The 20,854-nt window shown below is 30.3% G+C and overlaps 3 protein-coding genes across 7 annotated transcripts in view; 1 reads left to right on the plus strand and 2 right to left on the minus strand.

Moving 5' to 3' along the window:
• LOC125060195 (5'-3' exoribonuclease 1) overlaps nucleotides 1-4,005 on the minus strand; it is a 40,019-nt gene extending 36,014 nt beyond the window's left edge. For all 3 annotated transcript variants that reach the window (XM_047664965.1, XM_047664966.1, XM_047664964.1), the window contains exons 1-7: nucleotides 3,599-4,005; nucleotides 3,257-3,483; nucleotides 2,902-2,954; nucleotides 2,416-2,576; nucleotides 2,032-2,196; nucleotides 991-1,273; nucleotides 302-462 (exon numbers count right to left, since the gene is read on the minus strand). In XM_047664965.1, the coding sequence (XP_047520921.1) occupies nucleotides 302-462; nucleotides 991-1,273; nucleotides 2,032-2,196; nucleotides 2,416-2,576; nucleotides 2,902-2,954; nucleotides 3,257-3,483; nucleotides 3,599-3,673 (1,125 nt within the window). In that variant the 5' untranslated portion in view covers nucleotides 3,674-4,005. The remainder of the gene's footprint in view (nucleotides 1-301; nucleotides 463-990; nucleotides 1,274-2,031; nucleotides 2,197-2,415; nucleotides 2,577-2,901; nucleotides 2,955-3,256; nucleotides 3,484-3,598) is intronic.
• Nucleotides 4,006-4,813: 808 nt separating this feature from the next.
• On the plus strand, nucleotides 4,814-8,268 carry LOC125060426 (transcriptional activator HAP3). 3 transcript variants are annotated; one of them, XM_047665329.1, is made up of 5 exons: nucleotides 4,814-4,913; nucleotides 6,579-6,706; nucleotides 7,169-7,381; nucleotides 7,993-8,035; nucleotides 8,108-8,268. In XM_047665329.1, the coding sequence occupies exons 1-5, from the start codon at nucleotides 4,829-4,831 to the stop codon at nucleotides 8,179-8,181; spliced, it is 543 nt and encodes a 180-aa protein (XP_047521285.1). In that variant the 5' UTR covers nucleotides 4,814-4,828; the 3' UTR covers nucleotides 8,182-8,268. The 3 variants fall into 3 exon arrangements, with proteins under 3 accessions (XP_047521285.1, XP_047521284.1, XP_047521286.1); XM_047665328.1 differs by lacking the exon at nucleotides 4,814-4,913 and adding an exon at nucleotides 6,102-6,424; XM_047665330.1 differs by lacking the exon at nucleotides 4,814-4,913 and adding an exon at nucleotides 6,103-6,403.
• Nucleotides 8,269-8,899: 631 nt separating this feature from the next.
• LOC125060421 (ATP-binding cassette sub-family G member 5) lies at nucleotides 8,900-20,391 on the minus strand. The gene is made up of 13 exons (XM_047665323.1): nucleotides 20,251-20,391; nucleotides 19,527-19,644; nucleotides 18,010-18,194; nucleotides 17,027-17,089; nucleotides 16,877-16,958; nucleotides 15,019-15,150; nucleotides 14,119-14,259; nucleotides 13,082-13,289; nucleotides 12,291-12,408; nucleotides 11,507-11,600; nucleotides 11,168-11,306; nucleotides 10,120-10,305; nucleotides 8,900-9,580 (listed from the first exon to the last, which is right to left on the minus strand). Exons 1-13 carry the CDS (start codon nucleotides 20,302-20,304, stop codon nucleotides 9,178-9,180), a joined length of 1,923 nt encoding a protein of 640 aa, XP_047521279.1. The 5' UTR covers nucleotides 20,305-20,391; the 3' UTR covers nucleotides 8,900-9,177.
• Between the last annotated feature and the right edge of the window lie 463 nt (nucleotides 20,392-20,854).

Raw genomic sequence — 20,854 nt, forward strand, 5'->3', positions numbered from 1 at the left:
ATTCACTAACAAATAAAATGTTTGTTTGGAGAGTCAGATGTTGTCTCGTATTGAAATTGAAAAATGTGCCCGGCCAAAAAGGTTTGTAATCTCTGGCATGTCAAATATATCTGATAGCTGTCAGAATTCTACGAAACGAAAAATCAGAGTATAGTTAGATTATCCTCACGTGATATAGCTATACTTAAGATTTTAATGTTGGTAATTTTTGTCAAATTGCATTAAGTCGCCAATCTTTCATAGTTTAAAAGATAGTTAGGGTAGGTAAGCACAACTATCTAAAAATATAAGCAAAACTTACATCTTTTCTCTCATTAGCATTAGGCCGTCTTCCAGTTTTCATTTCAAAATATTTCAGGTCTGCATAAGTGTCTTGAAACTTCTCTTTGTCTATTTTAGCCAACTCTTGCATGAACACTTCAAATCTAGCTAGGTTCAGGTCACCGGCTTCATTTATATATCCTGAAAAAAAAATATTACAAAAATACAAGTCTGACATCTCTGTTATATTAATGGATATATTTTCTTTGCTTACTTAATTTTACATTAATAATGATTGAATTCATTCATAAAATAATATTGCATTTAAATAATCTATATAAATAAAATATAATACATATCTGATATATATAAAAGATTCATAATTATAGCTAAATATGAATCTTCAATCAATACATACTTGGCACATACGATAGACACTTTATTTCATAAATGTACCAGATCAAATATAATCATAATGTGTCGGGTCAAACATAATCGGATAGTCAGATCAAAATCTTAGTGAAAAATGAATAAAAGTCAAATGTCTTAAGCTCTGTAAAACAATTTTGTCTCTGTAATAAAACAAATAATGACCTATATATGTTCCGAATATGGGTCTAAATTTCTATGCAAGAAATGCCTAAACATAATGTTGTACATAGAAAACAATATTTTAGTATTAAAAAATTTCAATTGTAAATAGTATGGAATAAAACAGATAATACATACCATCTAAAGTCGGTAGAACAGTCATATACGTCTTGTACAAAAGCGGCAATGCATCATTACTTATATGCATATTCGGTAAGTTGGGAATAAAATCATTTCCAACCAAAAATCCCATTAAAACCCAATCATCAACAATTTTCTCAATGTCATATTTAAATGGAAGATTTTCTTTTATAGATATGAATTCTTGTTCTAAATACTCTCGGAGTAAAGATAAATGCAAAAGATAGAAGTTGGTCTCTTCTGGGCTGGTCGCTCTTTGGGTTGTTTTGCCAAATTTGACCTAAAATATTAAATATAGCATTTCACTTTATAATATTTAGATACTACCTTACTCGGTGAACTTCGTTCCACCTAACAGTCCAATAATATCGTGTAAACTTCAGTTAAACTTAATTTAGCATTAATGTTATTGACATTGCAACTTTTACAACTTTTTTTGCAAATACAGAAATGTTTTATTGCGAAAGAAGAATGGCAGTTTTACACATTAGGCCTTTACTCTCTAGTGAAAATATTACGATACTTCATGTTAAAGCACTTTCTAATATACAAAATTTTTTGATGAGGTAACACATGTCTTCAATCAAGATCAAAGCCTGGTTATGCATCTCCTCATTCACCTTAAGATCGGACTTTCTTGAACTGACACGAATTCAATGTAAAATTATGCGTTTTGTCAACAGATGGCACCACATGCTGTTTGCATTCGTAAAATTAATTAATCAATTTATTGTTATTTAATAACTTATCCCATATTTTATAACTTATTCTGCTATTCGGAGCAGAGAAGATGCCACCAAAAATGAGATAACTAACATTGGTCCAGCCGATCTTGAGTTATAAGTGGTGTAACTAACACAACTTTGTTTCATATATTTATAGATATTTAGTTTACTTCTTACCTTTTAAATTTACACAATTATTACATGGACTATCAAATAAACTAGGTGAAACCAAGCTGTTGTTTTGATAAAGTATAGATATTACTAAGTCTTAATTTTAGTAATTAAAATGAAATACAAATAAGCAAAATATTACCTCTTCTCTTAGTAAAGCAAAGTGTGGTTCATGAGTACACATTCCTAACATAATGAGATCGGCATCAAGACCATACAAACAATGGCGGGTGTTTGGGTCATAGTCTGGTTGAGAACGAGCCCAACGAATATAATCCATAATCTTATGTTCACCCTCTCCGGGAGTCTAAAATGAATATTAAGGTTTATTCTATTAATGACATTTGAATATCGATAAAGTTGGCAAAAAATGGCAACATAAAAATCATAATTTTATGAATTGCAAAAAGTTTAAATTTATTTATAAAATGTTAAATTTATTTTTAACCTAATTCATTTTTTATATTGTATAGGTTTTTATTGTACCGAGTAAACAATTGTTAGCAATTAAACTAAGAAATCATACCTCATGTCCAGATAAAATCACTTTAACTTTTGACCATAATGGATCCTGGGTAATCTTCATTTTTACAAAATATTTCAACTGTTCATGAAGCCTTGCCATAAAAACAGTTCCCGGTGTAATACAGTTACTGTCAAACCTCTTTTCAGTTGGAAGCACTTCTCCTATAAACATAAATTATATTTGAGTAATGGTAATGTTTTACATAAGTAAAAAGAATTAGTTTATTTTGTGGATAGGATTGGTATCTGTACTGGGTTATTAAAGTTTCCACTGAATACTCCTAGCAAAAGATGCAAGAATATCTATTTTATACAAAAATAAATATATAATTGTATTTCAATATGCAAGTTGTGTATGTGTACCCACTGACCGCATTTAGGAAAACAACCAGCAAAACATATAAAGAATTTGTTTACGTCCCATTGGGAGGCCCATTCCCAATCATGGATTATATTTTATGTAGTTCATTGGTAAAAAAACATTTACCTTTAGCCTTAGCCTGAGCTTCTAATTCTTCCGCTTCCCTTGCAGATCGGAATCTGGAATTACAAAAAATAAACATAATTAATATATTCTATTAACCTACAAAATCTTTATCCAACCTTGGATAAATATTTCTATGAATCCATCAATTCAGGTGGTTCAATTAAAGCATATGAAGTTGAATAAATATTTACTTAAAAGTATGAAACACCTGAATACTTACCATTTTATTATGTCTAGAAATAATAATTTAATAAAAACATATATTTTTTTATTTTATAGGAAATTTTAGGTTAGGGTATTATCTGTTATCAATATTACTCTCTATAATACTAGTAAACTCTTTAATGTTTAGTACCGTCGACCTCTCTGCTGATTCATTTTGGCCCTTGGAGCAACACCATCAATAGCCATGAAGAACAGCTTCTTTGGCTTTATAATTTGAAATAAAACACTTAAATAATGAAAAATATCCTTAAATATTTTCTCTTCTGTGATTCGAAAATGTGGATTTGAGTCATCAGGATGTGAGCAGTTGTGTATAATGCCATTCATATCCAAATACATGTTGTCAAAGTCGGGGATCTAAAAAAAACACCACTGTTTTTAATATCCAAAACCCTCTTTGGTTGACATATTGGTCATTTAGCAGAAATAATTTTATTAGGAAACATATTCTTGGGATAATATAGAAGCTCACCTGATATTGCTTCACCAACTCATTTAGACAAGGGTACCTTTCACTGGTATATCTGAAAAACTTCGGAACACCCATATTTCTTAGTTAACGCGATTCTCAAAATACTTAACGTAACCAGCCTTCACGATGCTCTTAATTTTATTTATTAATTAACAGTTAACACAATTAAAACCTGACAGTTTTTTTTGCTGTTGAGTTGGTTATCCGTTATTGACATAAAAAGGCTATAGTACATTTCCTTTATGCAATCTACAAACTAAGCTGATCTTCAGAAGCAGACAAGCCGCGTTAAAATTATTTAGTCTACTTTCTATTCAATTGGAAATCCAATTCATGTTTTCTTAAAACATCGAAAAAATTATGAAAATATAACCATCAGTCATCAATCACAAATGTCCATTGTCCAATGAGAAGTGAGAACACAGATCAAGTAGAATGAGAAAGAACTTTGAAGTCAGACAGATTTATATTTTATGCACAGACTTGAGACATTTATACGAGTATGCCACACTTAATTTTTTTTACCCATATACGAAAGTAGGAACAATCATAAAAAAATGAGCGAAAGTAATAAGCGAGTAGAAACGGTGACAACGTTTAAATAAATTGACACTTACGAAAGTTCGATAAAGTATATATAAAATGCATCTGTATATAAAAAATGTGTTTAAAAACTCTTAATATTCTTTATAATAATATATCAAGTGTTTTTTAAATGTTATAGTACTTAAGCCACCGGTTTTTAGGCAAATTTCCTAACGTTTGGCACACCTACTCACAACTACCTCATCAATTGTTAATTGTCATCTGCCAATTGAACGTACAGGTACCGGCAAACATCTAGAACAAATGTCCTTGCCTGCGCATAAGCGATTTTTAGGTATCACTGGGAGGGGAGGGTGGCGGGAGGTTGATGTATGGATCGCATGATTGATAAATTAGTTGACGTTTATGTCCCAGATGCGCAATCTTTCCCCCCACTCCCCACTCCCTTGTTTAATTCTCAAAAAGTTTGCCGGTATCTGTAAAAATATTGTAATTTTGCTTGCGTTGAGTGATTTGCAAAGGTCTTTTCCAATTTCCTTAAAACAAAAAGAAAATACCAGTTTACTAATATTATTTATTTAATATTTTTTGTCAATTGTTCAATCTATTGAAAATCGTATGCTATAGAATACTTTAATTTAGCACATTATTGTATATGTTTAATCTCCATCAAAAGACTTCATAATGGAAGGTGACGAAATTGTAGGCGAATTAATTCGATTTATAGTGGACGAAGAAACCTATGTAATTAAGTCAGATGATTGTCTAGGTATAGCTTTTCCAAACATTAAAAATATGTTAGATGGAGTACTTAAAACCATTTTATTTTCTTACCTAACAATTAATATACAATTTAAATTAAATAACCTTGTAGCCAGGCTAACATATTATAACTTTTCATACTAATTTGACCTTACTCTTACAGATGCTGATGGTAATAACTCAGATTCCAACAGTGGGTACAAAACACACCACTCCGAGAACATGATCTATTTCTACCAATCGCAACTATAGCAAATATATTGAAGGGAGCTATTCCTGATAAAGGAAAAGTAAATATTTCTTTTACCAAGCCATGAGATTGTATATATTGATTAGAAGTCATGTTAGTAAACATGTTCTTCACATATATAAACAGTGTGTGAGATAAAAATAAAATAATTACTCTTTGTAGTATTATAAATAAAAAATAACATTTTTTTTTAAATTAAAAACTTTTAATTTAAAATTAAAATTTCTTTAACGGCGTTGTACAATTTTTTGGAATGGGTAAAAAATGTTAAACTCGCGTCAGGACAAATAGTAGTAAATATTGTATTCTACCACATAAATGATAGTACTTTTATACTGATTATTAAAGCAATACGTGCAAAATTATTCCCTAACCATTCCAAAATATCAAAAATGCAGAACGTTAATATTCTAGTTTTCACATCTGCCGGCACTCCCAGAGTGCAATCTGTCGTTTTTTTTCAAGGGACTTCAGGTTTTTCTTTAATAGTAACACTGTGTACAAAATAATGAAGTGAAGTGAAAATCACAAAATCGTTTTACTGTTTCTTTTCTACCACCCGATTCATTTACAAAGTTCAGTGTTTGAATTAACATAAATAGTTCTTGTTAATAATTTGTGCTGTATAATCATCAATTACGAAGAGACTCCAGTGATTGACGCTTTTGTGTTGTGATATCAACATTTTAACGAGATAGAGACTGTGCTATATATTGTGATATTAACATTATTAATTTAATTATTGAAGTTTAATAAAATTGTTACACATGCACAGTCCTTGTTTTATTTCTCTGCATGAAAAATTCAAATTCTGTAATTGCATACCATTTTAAATTCTCGCGCCATACAATAGTACCGATGGCATTCACTGGAGCGCTGGTGTAAGCATTTTTTTTACTATGAAGTTGTTGTTTTTCTTCGCTAGAGCTAGAAGTATTAGTGTTCACTGTTCTGTGGTGTTGAGTGTTGACTGTTGACTTGTTGAGTGATTCGTAAAGGACTTTTTCAATTTCCTTGAAAAAATAAAGGAATTTCCAGTTTACTAATAATATTTATTTAATAATTTTTGTCAATAGTTTTCTTCTTCAATCTATTGAAAATCGTATGCTATAAAAATCTTTAAACTTAGTTCATTATTGTTTATGTTTAATCTCCATCAAAATACTTTACAATGGAAGGTGACGAACTTGGGGGCGAATTAGTGAGATTAGAAAATGGATTCATAGTGGACGAAGAGACCTATGTAGTTAAGTCAGATGATTGTCTAGGTATAACTTTTTCGAACATTGAAAATGTGTTAGGTGGAATACTTAAAACCATTTTATTTTCTTACCTAACTAATGCACAATTTAAATTAAATAACCTTGTTAGCCAGGCCAACATATTATAACTTTTCATACTAATTTGACCCTACTCTTACAGATGCTGATGGTAATAACTCAGATTCCAACAGTGGGTACAAAAACACACCACTTCGAGAACAGGATAGATTTCTACCAATCGCAAATATAGCAAAGATAATGAAGAGAGCTATTCCTGATAAAGGAAAAGTAAATATTTCTTTTACCAAACCATGATATTGTATATATTGTCTTATATTTTAATAGATGGGGCATTGGAAATGATTATGAGATGAGCATCTGCTAATGAATTATGAATTAACACTTTATTGGGTGTGTCTATTAGTTTATTAAGTAATAACAACCTGTCATGTTCAGTTATAGGTCAGAAGGCACACTTACACCTGGCTTCTATTATCTCAAATATTAATTATTGTTTAAAAAATAATATAACATGAAAGTGGACTAAACTTTCAAAGAGATTTTTCTACATGATCTTTCATAGTAACTACAACTAGCATAGGGATATTTAAATTGAATTGTGGTAAAAGGACATGATATGGAGAACTTTAAATTTTATATATATAATAATATTATTATCCTTTGTAGTATTAACTAATTTTTTTTTAAATATTTCAGTGAAATAATGTCAGAAATTATATCTATTTTTAGATTGCAAAAGATGCCAGAGAATGTGTGCAAGAATGCATATCAGAATTTGTTTCATTCATAACAAGCGAGGCCAGTGAAAGGTGTAAAATGGAGAAACGGAAGACTATAAATGGAGAGGATATTTTGTTTGCAATGAATTCTCTAGGCTTTGACAATTATGTTGAACCCCTAAAAATATATCTTAAGAAGTATAGAGACTTCATTTTATCACCGGTAAGTATTTATTTATTTTAACTTTGTTTGATTATAACAGTACTGTTTAGAATCATTTTACAACCACATTCAAGCCAAGCCTGGATTATGTAATATGATAATATGTCTGAGGATAAGCTAAATTGTCACATACAACCACTGATTGTCTCTTTAGTGCCACACTTTTAATGTTTTATTAGCCCTTCAAAACATTAATGAGTAATAACATATTATACCAACATTGTATGGTTAATAAGGTACATGCATAGTTACCATCAACTAGTGAATATGTACCTAAGTTAAATAAATTTTCTTTATCCTATTTTGTTATGATGTATGTGAGTCATAACCAACCTCTTTGGGATTTATGCTAAATACTCTATTAAGCTGTAGCTTACACATTTGGATATTAGTAGTAAAGATATATTTTGATCCTATAACAGTATAGGATCACCTTCCTCAATCTTTTGTTATATTTTTGTATCATTATCTATCAAACCCATTAAATTGAATTAAGGAATAAACATATTGAATGTTTAGTTTCAGTATGGGCATGACAGTTTAGATACAATTTATATTTTATGTCAAAATTCCGAAAGTAGTTCCAGACTAATTGCAAATAATTTTTTCAGGTGTCTGTGAATAAAATAAATAAAACAATTGTGGTATATGGACGTAAGTTTACTTTTTATTACTTAATAGTATAAATAATTAATGAAATAGTAGATAATACATTTACCTTTTTAGATGACAACATACCAATTCCATGTGAGAGTGAAAATGAAACACAAACAGAAACTATTATCTATGGTTATCCATAAACTTGCAAAGGTGTGGCAACATATTGTTTATGATTTTTTTATATTATGTAAGTAATTTTAACAAGAAATATACGATTTAAAAAAGTTTTCACTATTTCATTGAATAAAAACATAACATGTGTGTTATTACAATAATATTATTCATAGAAATAGTTAAATAGAAAACAGTTTCTATTATCTTCTGTGGGCATAATCAATTTGTGCGTTTTCCAATAAGGCTTTCGTTTCGTCGTAGATTTTGAAAATAATTAAAGTTATTTCAAACTGCTAAAAATAATAAATATAAGTATGGATGAAGGTATAAATAGTTACTTTTTTTATATTCCACATTTAAAATATGAATACAATTTTATTTTAAAATTCGGATCGGTAAACAAATTTATTTTACAGGATTATACTTTTGTAAACATTGCAATGGTTTTGAAAAAGTATAGATTTTTTTTAGAAAATCATTTTGAAAAAAAAATACTCAAAACGTAAAAGATGTTAACTTCTTACATGAAAGTAAATATTTTACTGTTAATTTAGCTTGTTAAAACCTTAGATTCTTTAAAGGTTTTCTCTTATTTCAGTAAAAAAATGTTAATGAAATAATTTGATTATTAAAATAAGCGTAAGTTTCAACCAATTATTATTGTTTACCACATTATTTATACATTAATGAGGTTGCTAACTCTATTTAGAATATTTTTTTTTCAACACTGACTTAGCGCACGCATGCATTTGAAAACTAATTCACGTTCCAACTAAGCTTCAGCATTATGCGGCATTGTGCGGCACTGAGTCGCATTATGCTCTGTAATTGGAAAACGCACTTTATACAGTAAGCAAAACGTTTCCAAAATGATTGTTACTCTATATTTAACATACTTAAGCAAAACCTGTGTAGGTTCTCCAATAGACTATACTAAGACTATATATTATAATCTGTTGTTCAAATGAACACTTGATTAACCTATAATTGAGTACCTAAATATATAAACAATTCTAAAATATCTACTCCCGAAATTTATCTGTAATATATCCTGGCAACGGAAGCAAATACAAAAATTTATTCAAAACCATCATACCAACTGAAAACGCGAAAGACACACCCAAATTAAAATCTGGGTTAAAATCGCCGCTAAGATAAATGTCACCCGCGAAGTTCTTAGATGTGAATCTTTCAGTTAAAAATGCTTTACCGCTGGCATATCTACAATTACCGTTAGAGGTGGCATTTAAATTGCTTGAGGTTTGAATTAAATTCGTTATTGACGAACAGTTTTCTTCGTCACTGAACGGCAAGATGTTGAATGTTGGTTGTTTGAATATATTACGATGGAGGAATATTGATGCGTAGCGTGTGTGAGTCGCGTATGTAAGATAGAAAAGCCATTCTTCGAAGCCTTTGTAGGATCTGTAATTTGTTTAACATTATATATTAATATTGTAGTGTTGTCAAGAACTTAGAGGCATTTCTATGTATTTTTACTGTCTATGACAATTATGGGGAAGGTGGTATATCAGCCCTTTTGTGAATCGAGCTGTAGCATTTATAGATTTTACGGAAAAAACTGTCAGGTTATTTGCGACAATAGCTTGGAGATATTGTAGCTCCCATTAACATCAATACCAGGATATTCAATACGCAGCAAATTATCAAAAAATAGAATTACAAGCGTTATCTAGAAATATTAGCACACTCATTTATAAAAAACGATATTACCAACTAAAGTAATCTGTCATATACTATGTAAGATTCACAGAAAAGTCTGGGTACTCTTTCCCTTGTGTCAAAACATAAGATGAGAGACTCACTACGTATTGAACGCATCTGAAGTTTAAGCTTAATGATTCGTAAATTTTTACTTTGAATATATGTATATAAAATAAGTAAATGATTTGGCTTTTTGCACCTTATTCATCAAGTTTATCGAGGGAATTAGAATAACATACCTTAAAACTCCACTTGCCAGCATAACGTAAATACAGGTAATGTAAATATTAATTATTGCTGCAATTAAACCATTTTTGACAACCATCATGATAGCTAAAGATTGCTGTTCTGCATATATATAGCAAGACCAAAGTATCAATGCAAAGTATATGTATTCCAGACTCTCTGCTATGTCGCCTAGTATCCTAAAAGAAATAACACGATGTTAGGATTAAGTACTTTCAGCTGAAGGTTCAATTGACTGCGTTTTAGAATAAACAGTTGAAAGTTACTTTAAACAATACGCAATATTGTTCAGCAATAGTATGTAAGTCTTATCAAGATTGTAATACATTCAATAGATACACAATTATTGTTAAAAATTTCCCGCCTTAATAGAACATCATTGTCATTGTTAACTTTCGCTCTCGCTCTCGGAGGCTCTCTCTTTCACACACTTTGTTCGCCCTCCTTTTTTCCAATTACTAAATAAAAGCTGATTTAATTATATTAGTCTCTAGTTATTTAGTTAGTTATTTATTTAAACAACAATAATGATCTTAAATAGATTATCTACCAACTAAATGGGTAAATGTGTCTTCAATAAGTTGACCCAATTTTTTAACATTTGGCGTGCATAAAGTAGTAAAGTCTTATTTGCGATAGATTCTAGATTACGGTCTACAATTCATTATTCATAAAATATAAATTCAATACATAAGTAAATGGTATTAATAATTAATATCAGCTGACAGTTTGTTTAAGAACAAGTTCGTATGAAAAATAGTTTGAAAACAATGTCAACAGTCAGTATCCAAAAGACTCGTGGAGGAATGATGGTACTCCAACCTAAAGGAATGATCATCAACCAATCTACCCACTGACTGCCCAAAGGCCCCAGTGGGTAGAGCGTATATAGAGAAGTTCTATATACTTTCAGCGGCCAGAATAACTTCGTTAACGCGTTTCCGGATATGACGTCATCGCTGTTTTGTAAGCGCAGATTATAAATGTCGCTACACACGTATGGCGTTGATAACGTATGTTTCATGAGTATTATATACTTACGGATAAATAATTGCAGCAGATGCAAATGTAGAGATGAAAGAGAATGGTAGCGATACCAAGTTCCATGCTAGAAGTAGACTAGCTCCACTATACAACCCCTCTTGGGATTCTTGGTAGTAACGTGTTCGGTATGGCCCATCTGTGGATATCGATAAAATGTATTAATGGTAGATTGCTATTGGCTTCTAAATAATGTCTTCAATTATTAGTAGATAGAACTGCATGGAAAGTTTTCTCAGCTTGTCTTAAAAGGAATTTAAACGTAAACTTTTGCCTGCTTAAACATACTATTTAACAAATGTTGATAAAATACAACAAAAATACTTAAATATAACTCACATAAACAAATTGTATTCATAATACTAATGAAATATGTTCCCAATATAGCATTGAAGATAAGTCCACTTTTCGTTATAAAAGCCCTTTGGTAATCCTGAAATCAAAACATAAACGTCGTATTTAAACCCAAAAAACTGTTTTAAACAATCGGTAATTGAAATACTATCTGATGTCTTAGTTGTTTTATTAAAGCTGGAGGTCGGAGTACCATTCTGTGCTAGGCGGCTGGGCCGATAATATAATAGCCCCATAGTGATTTTTCTCAGAAAAACTCAACAAAGTATTGAATGAGCACATAATGCACCTGATCTAATAATAATAAATTATTTATTTGCAAAGAAAGTGTTATATTCAGATTGATTAATTATAAAAAACCGTACAATCAGCCATATAAAAATACGCATGCAAATGACATATTAATTGTCTTAATAATAAGAACAGGTAAGGTATTTATAATTAATCTGAAAAATTATGGTCTCTATACTCTCCCACATTATGGCACCTTGCCTTTAAAATAATAATCACCTTCCCCTCAAAAGCATTACACGGCAGTGTAATAATCTATAATTTCTGGGAAGGTGAATGTAGAAAACTACAGCTTACAAAAGGTCGGACTTTGGTTGCTTCGGGCCATCAGATTAGCTGAATAAAGTGTGCACTTTTGTTTACATACTCACCTGTATGGATATATATATAGTCAGTCTGAAAAGGTATTAGCCGCCGCGGCCACATCGCATTTAAAAAAAAATCCAAGCTAGTTACGTGAAGCCTTTGAAAACCTTACCTTTGCTTCATTGTAGAACACCCACAGAATACAGAAGTAGATTGGTAGTGACAGAAGTCGCATAGACATTTGTTTTATTCCGTTCTTCTTAAAATTAAATATTGATAGTAGAATTCGTCTGAAATTTAATTAACTACATCATTAACCAAACAAAGAACCCTAAAAACGTCTTCTAACGACGTAAGTCACATAATGGTGCGAAAACCGAGTGCTGTATAATTGTCTAATAAGTCTTCTGTGTCTTACCAGCGGTTGTACATTTCACTGTTGTAACATGCAAATAATTGATAAGCGTTATGTATTCTTGTATTAGTATATTTTCTAATGAAAGTGAATGCCGTAATGTTCTTAATAAGAAATAAATGTCTTAAACCGTAAACCTTATATTGAAATTAAAATCTCCTTTGAATTCTATTGAGTTATGGGTTTCTGCTGAATCTTATTTTAGTTTTAGCTTTCATGTAACTCGTTGAACACAAGCTTACTATTTTTTTATAGAACGGGACGCAAACGGGCAGGAGGCTCCGCCCAGAGGTGAGAACAGTACTCCATGTGGGGCCGAATTTGCGCTTTATAATATAGTTTCAAGCGGTGGCCCGCACGGCCTGACGGTACATCACCCGTCTTGCCTCACTCTCCAAATGAACGGGAAACTCGAACGTCGTTCGATATGTCAACGCCAAGTATTCCGTTGCTGGCTGTGGCTTTAAGAATAGTGTCGAATACAGGAGTAGCGACCTGGGCTGTTTTTTTGAGAGGATTTCATATTTACTTAGTGCTATAGTACTTACAAGTAAATCATTAATAATACTTTAACGCCTCCAGGCTTGCCATAGTTCATCTGTATTTTATTTGGGTTTATAATTCTGCTGTGTTCTGTTGGGTTACCCTGCATAATACCCTGACCTTCAACTTTGAACTTTTCGACCAAAGCAGCTATTTGATGATTCGACTCGATAAACCGCTCTCGCGATCGCCTATCAACTGTTGATAGACATACTGAAAAAGAAAACCATGAAAAAGTGGTGCTATTTATATTGAGTCAGTCTATATTATGTGGTCTTAGTACTACTTACCCTTGGATCTAAGTAATATTTGCGAATATAAAGCAAATTTAGAAGAAATATTTTTTCTTTAGTAATACATAATAATATCCAAATATGGCTAGATCCAAAAGGACTAATGAAAAGCCTAGCCTTGAAGCTGGCTATTGTATATTATGGGGTATATAGAACATGAGGGTAGACCGAAAAATTAAAATCACGCTCCAGAGTGGACGGGTATTACGACTGGAGAGATTTTGGATCTGGCCTAAGAATAAAAACTAATACTGGGATTATTTAAACGATCCTAATCCAAGGATTAGGTAATCCCAAGGGATTGATTTGCTCCTGTTCAAATATTTAAGGCTGCTCTGCCTTACAAACAATTTGTATGACTCAAAACTTTTAAAATTAATTAAAAGCGGTTAAAAAGAGTGGCGTGAGGTTCTTGCCAGTTCTTCTCGGCCGCTCTACGCCTATAACTTTCGAACTGGTAGTAAATGCAGTAAATGTATATTTAGAATCAATTTAAAATCTTTTCTGTTGACGTTCATAAGTGTTCTTGGTTACCTATTTGAAAAAAGTTGTTTTGACTTAGTTTGAATAGAGAAAGATGACAGCCGACCTCTAATCACGGAGAAGCACCAAAACTAGTTGGGATTACCGGGGTAAAATTCAGAGTCTAGACTTAGTGCGAACTATGACTCTCCTATGTCAAAATCTCATAGGTTCGTTAAGTCTCAACTCAGAACCTTTCAACCTTTAAAAAACTTTCTTATACTCACAGTAATACATCAATGGATTTTCTAATTGTGGGCATGGAAAGCCAATGCTGCCAAAGTAATCCAGCAAGTTTCTGGTAGGCCCTGCGTAGACCACGTCTCCCAAACATAAATACACGACACGATCGAGAAAGGGGAAGACATCTGAAAAATTATTGATGTTTAAAAATATTTATTCCTTTAATAATACAAGTAATGGAAATTTTGTGGAATTCATGTAAAATCTAGATAAGTGAGTATATAAAATATTATTAAAATTTTCTTTGCTTATTTGGAAGTGGCAAATCATGGCTCATCATGAGCAAATTTGATATACCTACAGATCGACTGATTTCAGAGCGACCGCCGATGCGAAAACCGCTGTGTGAGTTCGAAAAGTGAGTTACAGAATCGCAGGGCAGCTTTGAAAACGTACCAGAACCAATTCTTAACAGTATTAATATAGTTAACTTAAAATAGACTTTTGTATGGCAGTGTAGAAGATTTTTAACACTATCGGAAGGGGATTCCCCTTTTACACCAGTACTAATTAGAAGTAGTGAAACGATTTATTTCCTTTTTAAGCTCCCAATTTTTAAGTATCAAATGTAGTAGGTACAGTAGTATAATATTTGTTCCCTTAAGATTTTTTCTTTATTACAATTTAGTTTTTTCTTTAAAATATTAAGTTGTCGTTTGTTTAATTTCACTTTTCTTTTCTTATCTATTAATGTACTCATGTTTTCTGTTTCATGTAATTTGTTTATCAATGTTTTGGCTTTGTTTATTGCAATACATATAATAAATAGAAATTCTATCGAGGTAGAAATATTTGTTTGTACACTGCCTAAGTTGAGCGGGTGAGAATTTATAATTATAGAAAATCTTGTTTGAAATAAGTATATATAACAATAAAACAATTACCTGATCTCGGTTTCTCCATAGTAAGTATAATAGCCGAACCATATTTCTTTGCTATATTCGATAAGATCGATATAACAAGATAGGTATTGAGCGGATCCAAATCCCATGTTGGCTCATCCAGGAGTAGTATAACTGAAATAAAAAAAAACCAACTCCTAGTATATATCAACTAAAAAAGGAACAATGCATATAACCTATATCTCAAAACTACTGAACTGATTTTGATGGAACTTGGAATATTTCCTAAGTTCTTCACACTCAATATCAACAGAAAACAAAAAATAAACTTCTTAAGAAATATGCTTACAATGATGATGCTTAGTAAATGGAAGAGACAGACATTCAAAAAAGAAAAAAAAATTCTAGAAAATAAATAAGTGAAAATCGAATTATTTTATATAAAATAATTATTTCGACATTTTATAAATAAGTGACAATAGAATTATTTTATATAAAACAATTATTTGGACATTTTATAAATAAGTGACAATAGAATTATTTTATATAAAACAATTATTTGGACATTTTATAAATAAGTGACAATAGAATTATTTTATATAAAACAATTATTTGGACATTTTATAAATAAGTGACAATCGAATTATTTTATATAAAACAATTATTTGGACATTTTATAAATAAGTGACAATCGAATTATTTTATATAAAACAATTATTTGGACATTTTATAAATAAGTGACAATCGAATTATTTTATATAAAACAATTATTTGGACATTTTATAAATAAGTGACAATAGAATTATTTTATATAAAACAATTATTTGGACATTTTATAAATAAGTGACAATAGAATTATTTTATATAAAACAATTATTTGGACATTTTATAAATAAGTGACAATCGAATTATTTTATATAAAACAATTATTTGGACATTTTATAAATAAGTGACAATCGAATTATTTTATATAAAACAATTATTTGGACATTTTATAAATAAGTGACAATCGAATTATTTTATATAAAACAATTATTTGGACATTTTATAAATAAGTGACAATAGAATTATTTTATATAAAACAATTATTTGGACATTTTATAAATAAGTGACAATAGAATTATTTTATATAAAACAATTATTTGGACATTTTATAAATAAGTGACAATCGAATTATTTTATATAAAACAATTATTTGGACATTTTATAAATAAGTGACAATCGAATTATTTTATATAAAACAATTATTTGGACATTTTATAAATAAGTGACAATCGAATTATTTTATATAAAAGAATTATTTCGACATTTTATAAATAAGTGACAATAGAATTATTTTATATAAAAGAATTATTTGGACATTTTATAAATAAGTGACAATCGAATTATTTTATATAAAAGAATTATTTCGACATTTTATAAATAAGTGACAATAGAATTATTTTATATAAAAGAATTATTTCGACATTTTATAAATAAGTGACAATAGAATTATTTTATATAAAACAATTATTTGGACATTTTATAAATAAGTGACAATCGAATTATTTTATATAAAACAATTATTTGGACATTTTATAAATAAGTGACAATAGAATTATTTTATATAAAACAATTATTTGGACATTTTATAAATAAGTGACAATCGAATTATTTTATATAAAAGAATTATTTCGACATTTTATAAATAAGTGACAATAGAATTATTTTATATAAAACAATTATTTGGACATTTTATAAATAAGTGACGATAGAATTATTTTATATAAAACAATTATTTGGACATTTTATAAATAAGTGACAGTCGAATTATTTTACAAAAAAGAATTATTTGGACATTTTATAAATCAGTGACAGTCACATTATTTTTAAAAAAGGAATTATTTGAACATTTTCTTACTTGGGTCTCGTATCAACTGCACACCAATCACCAATCTTCGATATTCGCTTTTAGTCAAACTTGTAACGCATTTATGTGAAACCTGGACAAACAGTTTACTTATAAATCTGATGAGGTATTCATAAACAACATTGTCTGGTCACAAATTACCTGAGAAAGCGCCAAATCTGCCATCACCTGTTTGACCTTTGACGATTTTAGATATCCTGAAATCTAAAACAAAGACATTTTATAATTTTGGAAGCATATGTCTGTATTGACTGATAAACCTTTATCATTTGATACATGATAAAGAAACTGGCTAGCTTAAATTTCCATAAATTTTCATTAATTATATTGTAATGTTAATTGTATCACTACACGCTTTATTCATCATGCTTTTAATAATAAAATTTATTATTTTTACTCTTTATTAACCACTCGCGTACAACACTAGAATATAAGCGAAATAATGAAATGTTAATTGCTATGTTACGAATGAATGCAATGTAACTGAAGAGAGTGCCTACGTTTGGCTATACACTCGGGGCGTAACTCCGACGATTTAGGAAATCGCCACGCTTATAAAACTAAGAAAGCTTGAGTGAGCAAAATGTACAGCCTTGGCTAGTACAAACACTATGGATTAAATAAGTTACTTTTACGGTAAACATAAATCAATCAATGATATGATAATGGTTTGGAAAGGATTTATTGCCAGTTTAAAAATCAGTTCCATTCCCAATAAGATTTTGTTCCTTGCTTTCGAAGGCCTTATGTGTTACGCTGATGTAAAATACGCGTTACAAAGTCTTGTATGAAAAAAGTTTGCGTTGTGGCTCAGCGGATACTCATCGTAAGCTAAAAAAAACGCGAAGGCAAAGGCCTGGGCCTCAGATTTCTGTATCTGTTTCGTGACCCATTTTTTAAATAAGCAAGTAGGTGATCAATGTTTCTGGCCGTCAACTATTTGGTTGGAATGACATGAAGGCATGCCGGTTTCGGCACGATGATTTCCTTTGACGAGTGTTAAACGTGATTAGAAAGTTCATTTTGGTATTCGAACCTACGAACTAAGGGATGAGAGTTGCACGCTCACCCACTTGGCCCATATTACTCGTAAAGAGCTTCTCATATGTAGGAAATCCACATACCTTGGTTAAAGACATCGACAGAGTCTGCTGAACAGTGAGACCTGGAAGCAACTTCGTTGAATGACGTACTACAGCACATGTGTTTCTGAAATGATCCTCTTCTAAGGGCACACCTTCAAGCAGAATGTGGCCTTTTGAGGGTACACGGCGGCTGATGACGTCCAAGAGAGCTCGCTTACCACTTCCTGAAGATATATTCTAATTAGTAATATATTACCTACTTTTTATATACATTTATATCGGCTATGACTATAAATGCTATGTAAGATAACTGTTATATACATATATATAGACGACGAACTTTTGTTAATCAGTATTTTAAGTGTAATATATAACACATATAATTATTGTTTAATTATATTGTAAGATAATATACTTCGATAGACAGTACTACACTAGTAGGACACAGATATAAAGATGTTTGTATTTTTTTAACGCAACCGGTTTACGATAGTTAGAAGGTTTACTTTATTTACTTATTTATTCACACTTCGTTTAGTTAAAAAAAACACAAATAACACAATAAATAACAATTATAAGGGATGCAACGCGCGGCCTTATCGCTAAAAAGTGATCTCTTACAGGCAACCCTAGTAAGGGTTAAACTAAAAAAAAGAAGTATGATGAGTAAAGTGCAAGAAGTGCAAAACCAAGTTTTATATTTAAAAAAATATTGAACCCTAATCTAAAGTAATACTAAAAAAAATGGTAGAAAACTGAAAATCGTTGATGAAATTATTTATTTATTTATTTCGTACAGCTTACATATTATATTTAATAAAAAAACAATTATATTAAACATATAGCCAATACGGAATACATAATATAAACAAGAAGGTTAAAATATTACAGAACATAAAAAACTATTCAAAAAACAAAAATAATCACTTATAATACCACAAGAGCTTCAAAATTATCGGGTATTTCCCGATAGGTTCGTTGGGTCGGAAAAATAATCCCCCGAATACCACACGAGCTTCAAAATTATCGGGTATTTCCCGATAGGTTCGTTCGTTGCAAACAAATGAAGGAGTCAAGTTTTTCAGGTTAAAAAATCATCATTTTTCGGGGGATTATTTTTCCGACCCAAATGTCGGCCAATAGAAATGCACCATGAGACGAAATGTACAGTTAACAAATAAGAATTTCATAATGAATAAAACAACTACTTAATACTTTTCTTGAAGCAACGACCAGAGAAAATTTTCACAAAAAATTATCAGTATAATACCATGTAGGTTGTACCACGTGACGTCGAATGGTGCAATTCTATTGGTCGATATTTGGGTCGGAAAAATAATCAATACAATTAAACTAAGAAATACCTAATTTGGCTGTGTTGTGTGATAGTGTAAAAGTGGGGGTACCTATGTACGCGAGGATGTGTATTTAGGGTGTGCTCAAGATGCAGGTGATTTTGCCTATATTTTTTATCCAAGGCCCTATACTTAAAATATTTCATGGAACATTGAATTACTCCAAAATTAAAACGAATTTAAATGAATAAATTAGGTTACCTTTAGACCCCAAAATGGCGGTGACCTCTCCACTATGTGTGATAAATGATACATCTTTAAGAATTACACCTGTCTTTACACCACCAGTAAGCCGTTGAAGGAAGCTCCCAGGTTCAACCTGCATAAGTCAAACATCTATTTAATTCTGCATGAATATAACTTTAAATGTTTTGTTTGAGTAAACGATGTCAATACATTTCGATTAATAAAGTTATTATTATTAACTTTTAAAAGCCCACAGAGAACTCACTAGCCCCTAGAGAAAAAGTTAGTGTGGATGACGGTTAAAACTAAATTATAGACATACCAAATTACACCAATATATACACGGACAGATCTACATATTTTAGATATAATAATAGATTTAAATTATATTATAACATACTTTCTTTCAAAAAACTTCTACAAAGTAACTAGTACATTCTAACAGTAATAAATAACTAGTAAATTTTCTAACAGGAGCTATTTTTAACCCAAAATATGTCCTGATGAAATGATATTAGCAAAGTCACACTTTCTCATATAAAAGACATCAACGGGCCATACTCCCGTAGACAATTAGACATTGATCATAATTTATACCTAGTAGGTACTCTATTGCTAAATTTTTATATTACATTTTTACATACTACAAATACTGCTAATATTATTTTCTTCACAACTGTACATTTGCTTATTGTGTTTATTTCAAACAGTACCATCTATTTACATAACACACACTCACTTGGCCCGAATGGAAAACATTGCAGAGCTCCAAAGTATAATCACTTCCTATCATAATGTTATTTATTACACTTTTGTATGCGATATTAATATATTTTATAAAAAAAACGACACAGCCTCCAGGTAGTAAACAAATCGTGGACTGAAGGTAATATGCAACTTCACTCGTGACGAGGCCATCTGTGGCTAACTTTGTATTATAAATAGAACGTTGCTACGCTAATGTAAACTTTATTTTAATGGAAAAAGGTTGTTATTGCTTTGGTATGATAGAATACGTCTACTTAAGGAGAAGATTTGCAAATATTGCATGATGATTTATGCTTGTATCATATTTTAGGAACAGTTCCATGGCTCATGATTTAATATTTAATGACCAAGGCTTAGAAAATCTGGGTTTGATCCTCGAAATAATTATTTCATTAATATTTTAGATTATTTAAACGGGATTATATGACTAACTTGCCCTAATGTCCACGAAACAGCAAAAATGCGTTATGCTTATATTCTAAATGAAAAAAAAAACAATCTGATACTTTTCTTTTTTTAATTTGTTTTAATTTTCTATTTATTAACTTTTAATTATTATTATTATTACTATGTTG

This window comes from Pieris napi, chromosome 21 (assembly GCF_905475465.1).
Source record: "Pieris napi chromosome 21, ilPieNapi1.2, whole genome shotgun sequence".
NCBI classification, from domain to species: Eukaryota; Metazoa; Arthropoda; class Insecta; order Lepidoptera; family Pieridae; genus Pieris; species Pieris napi.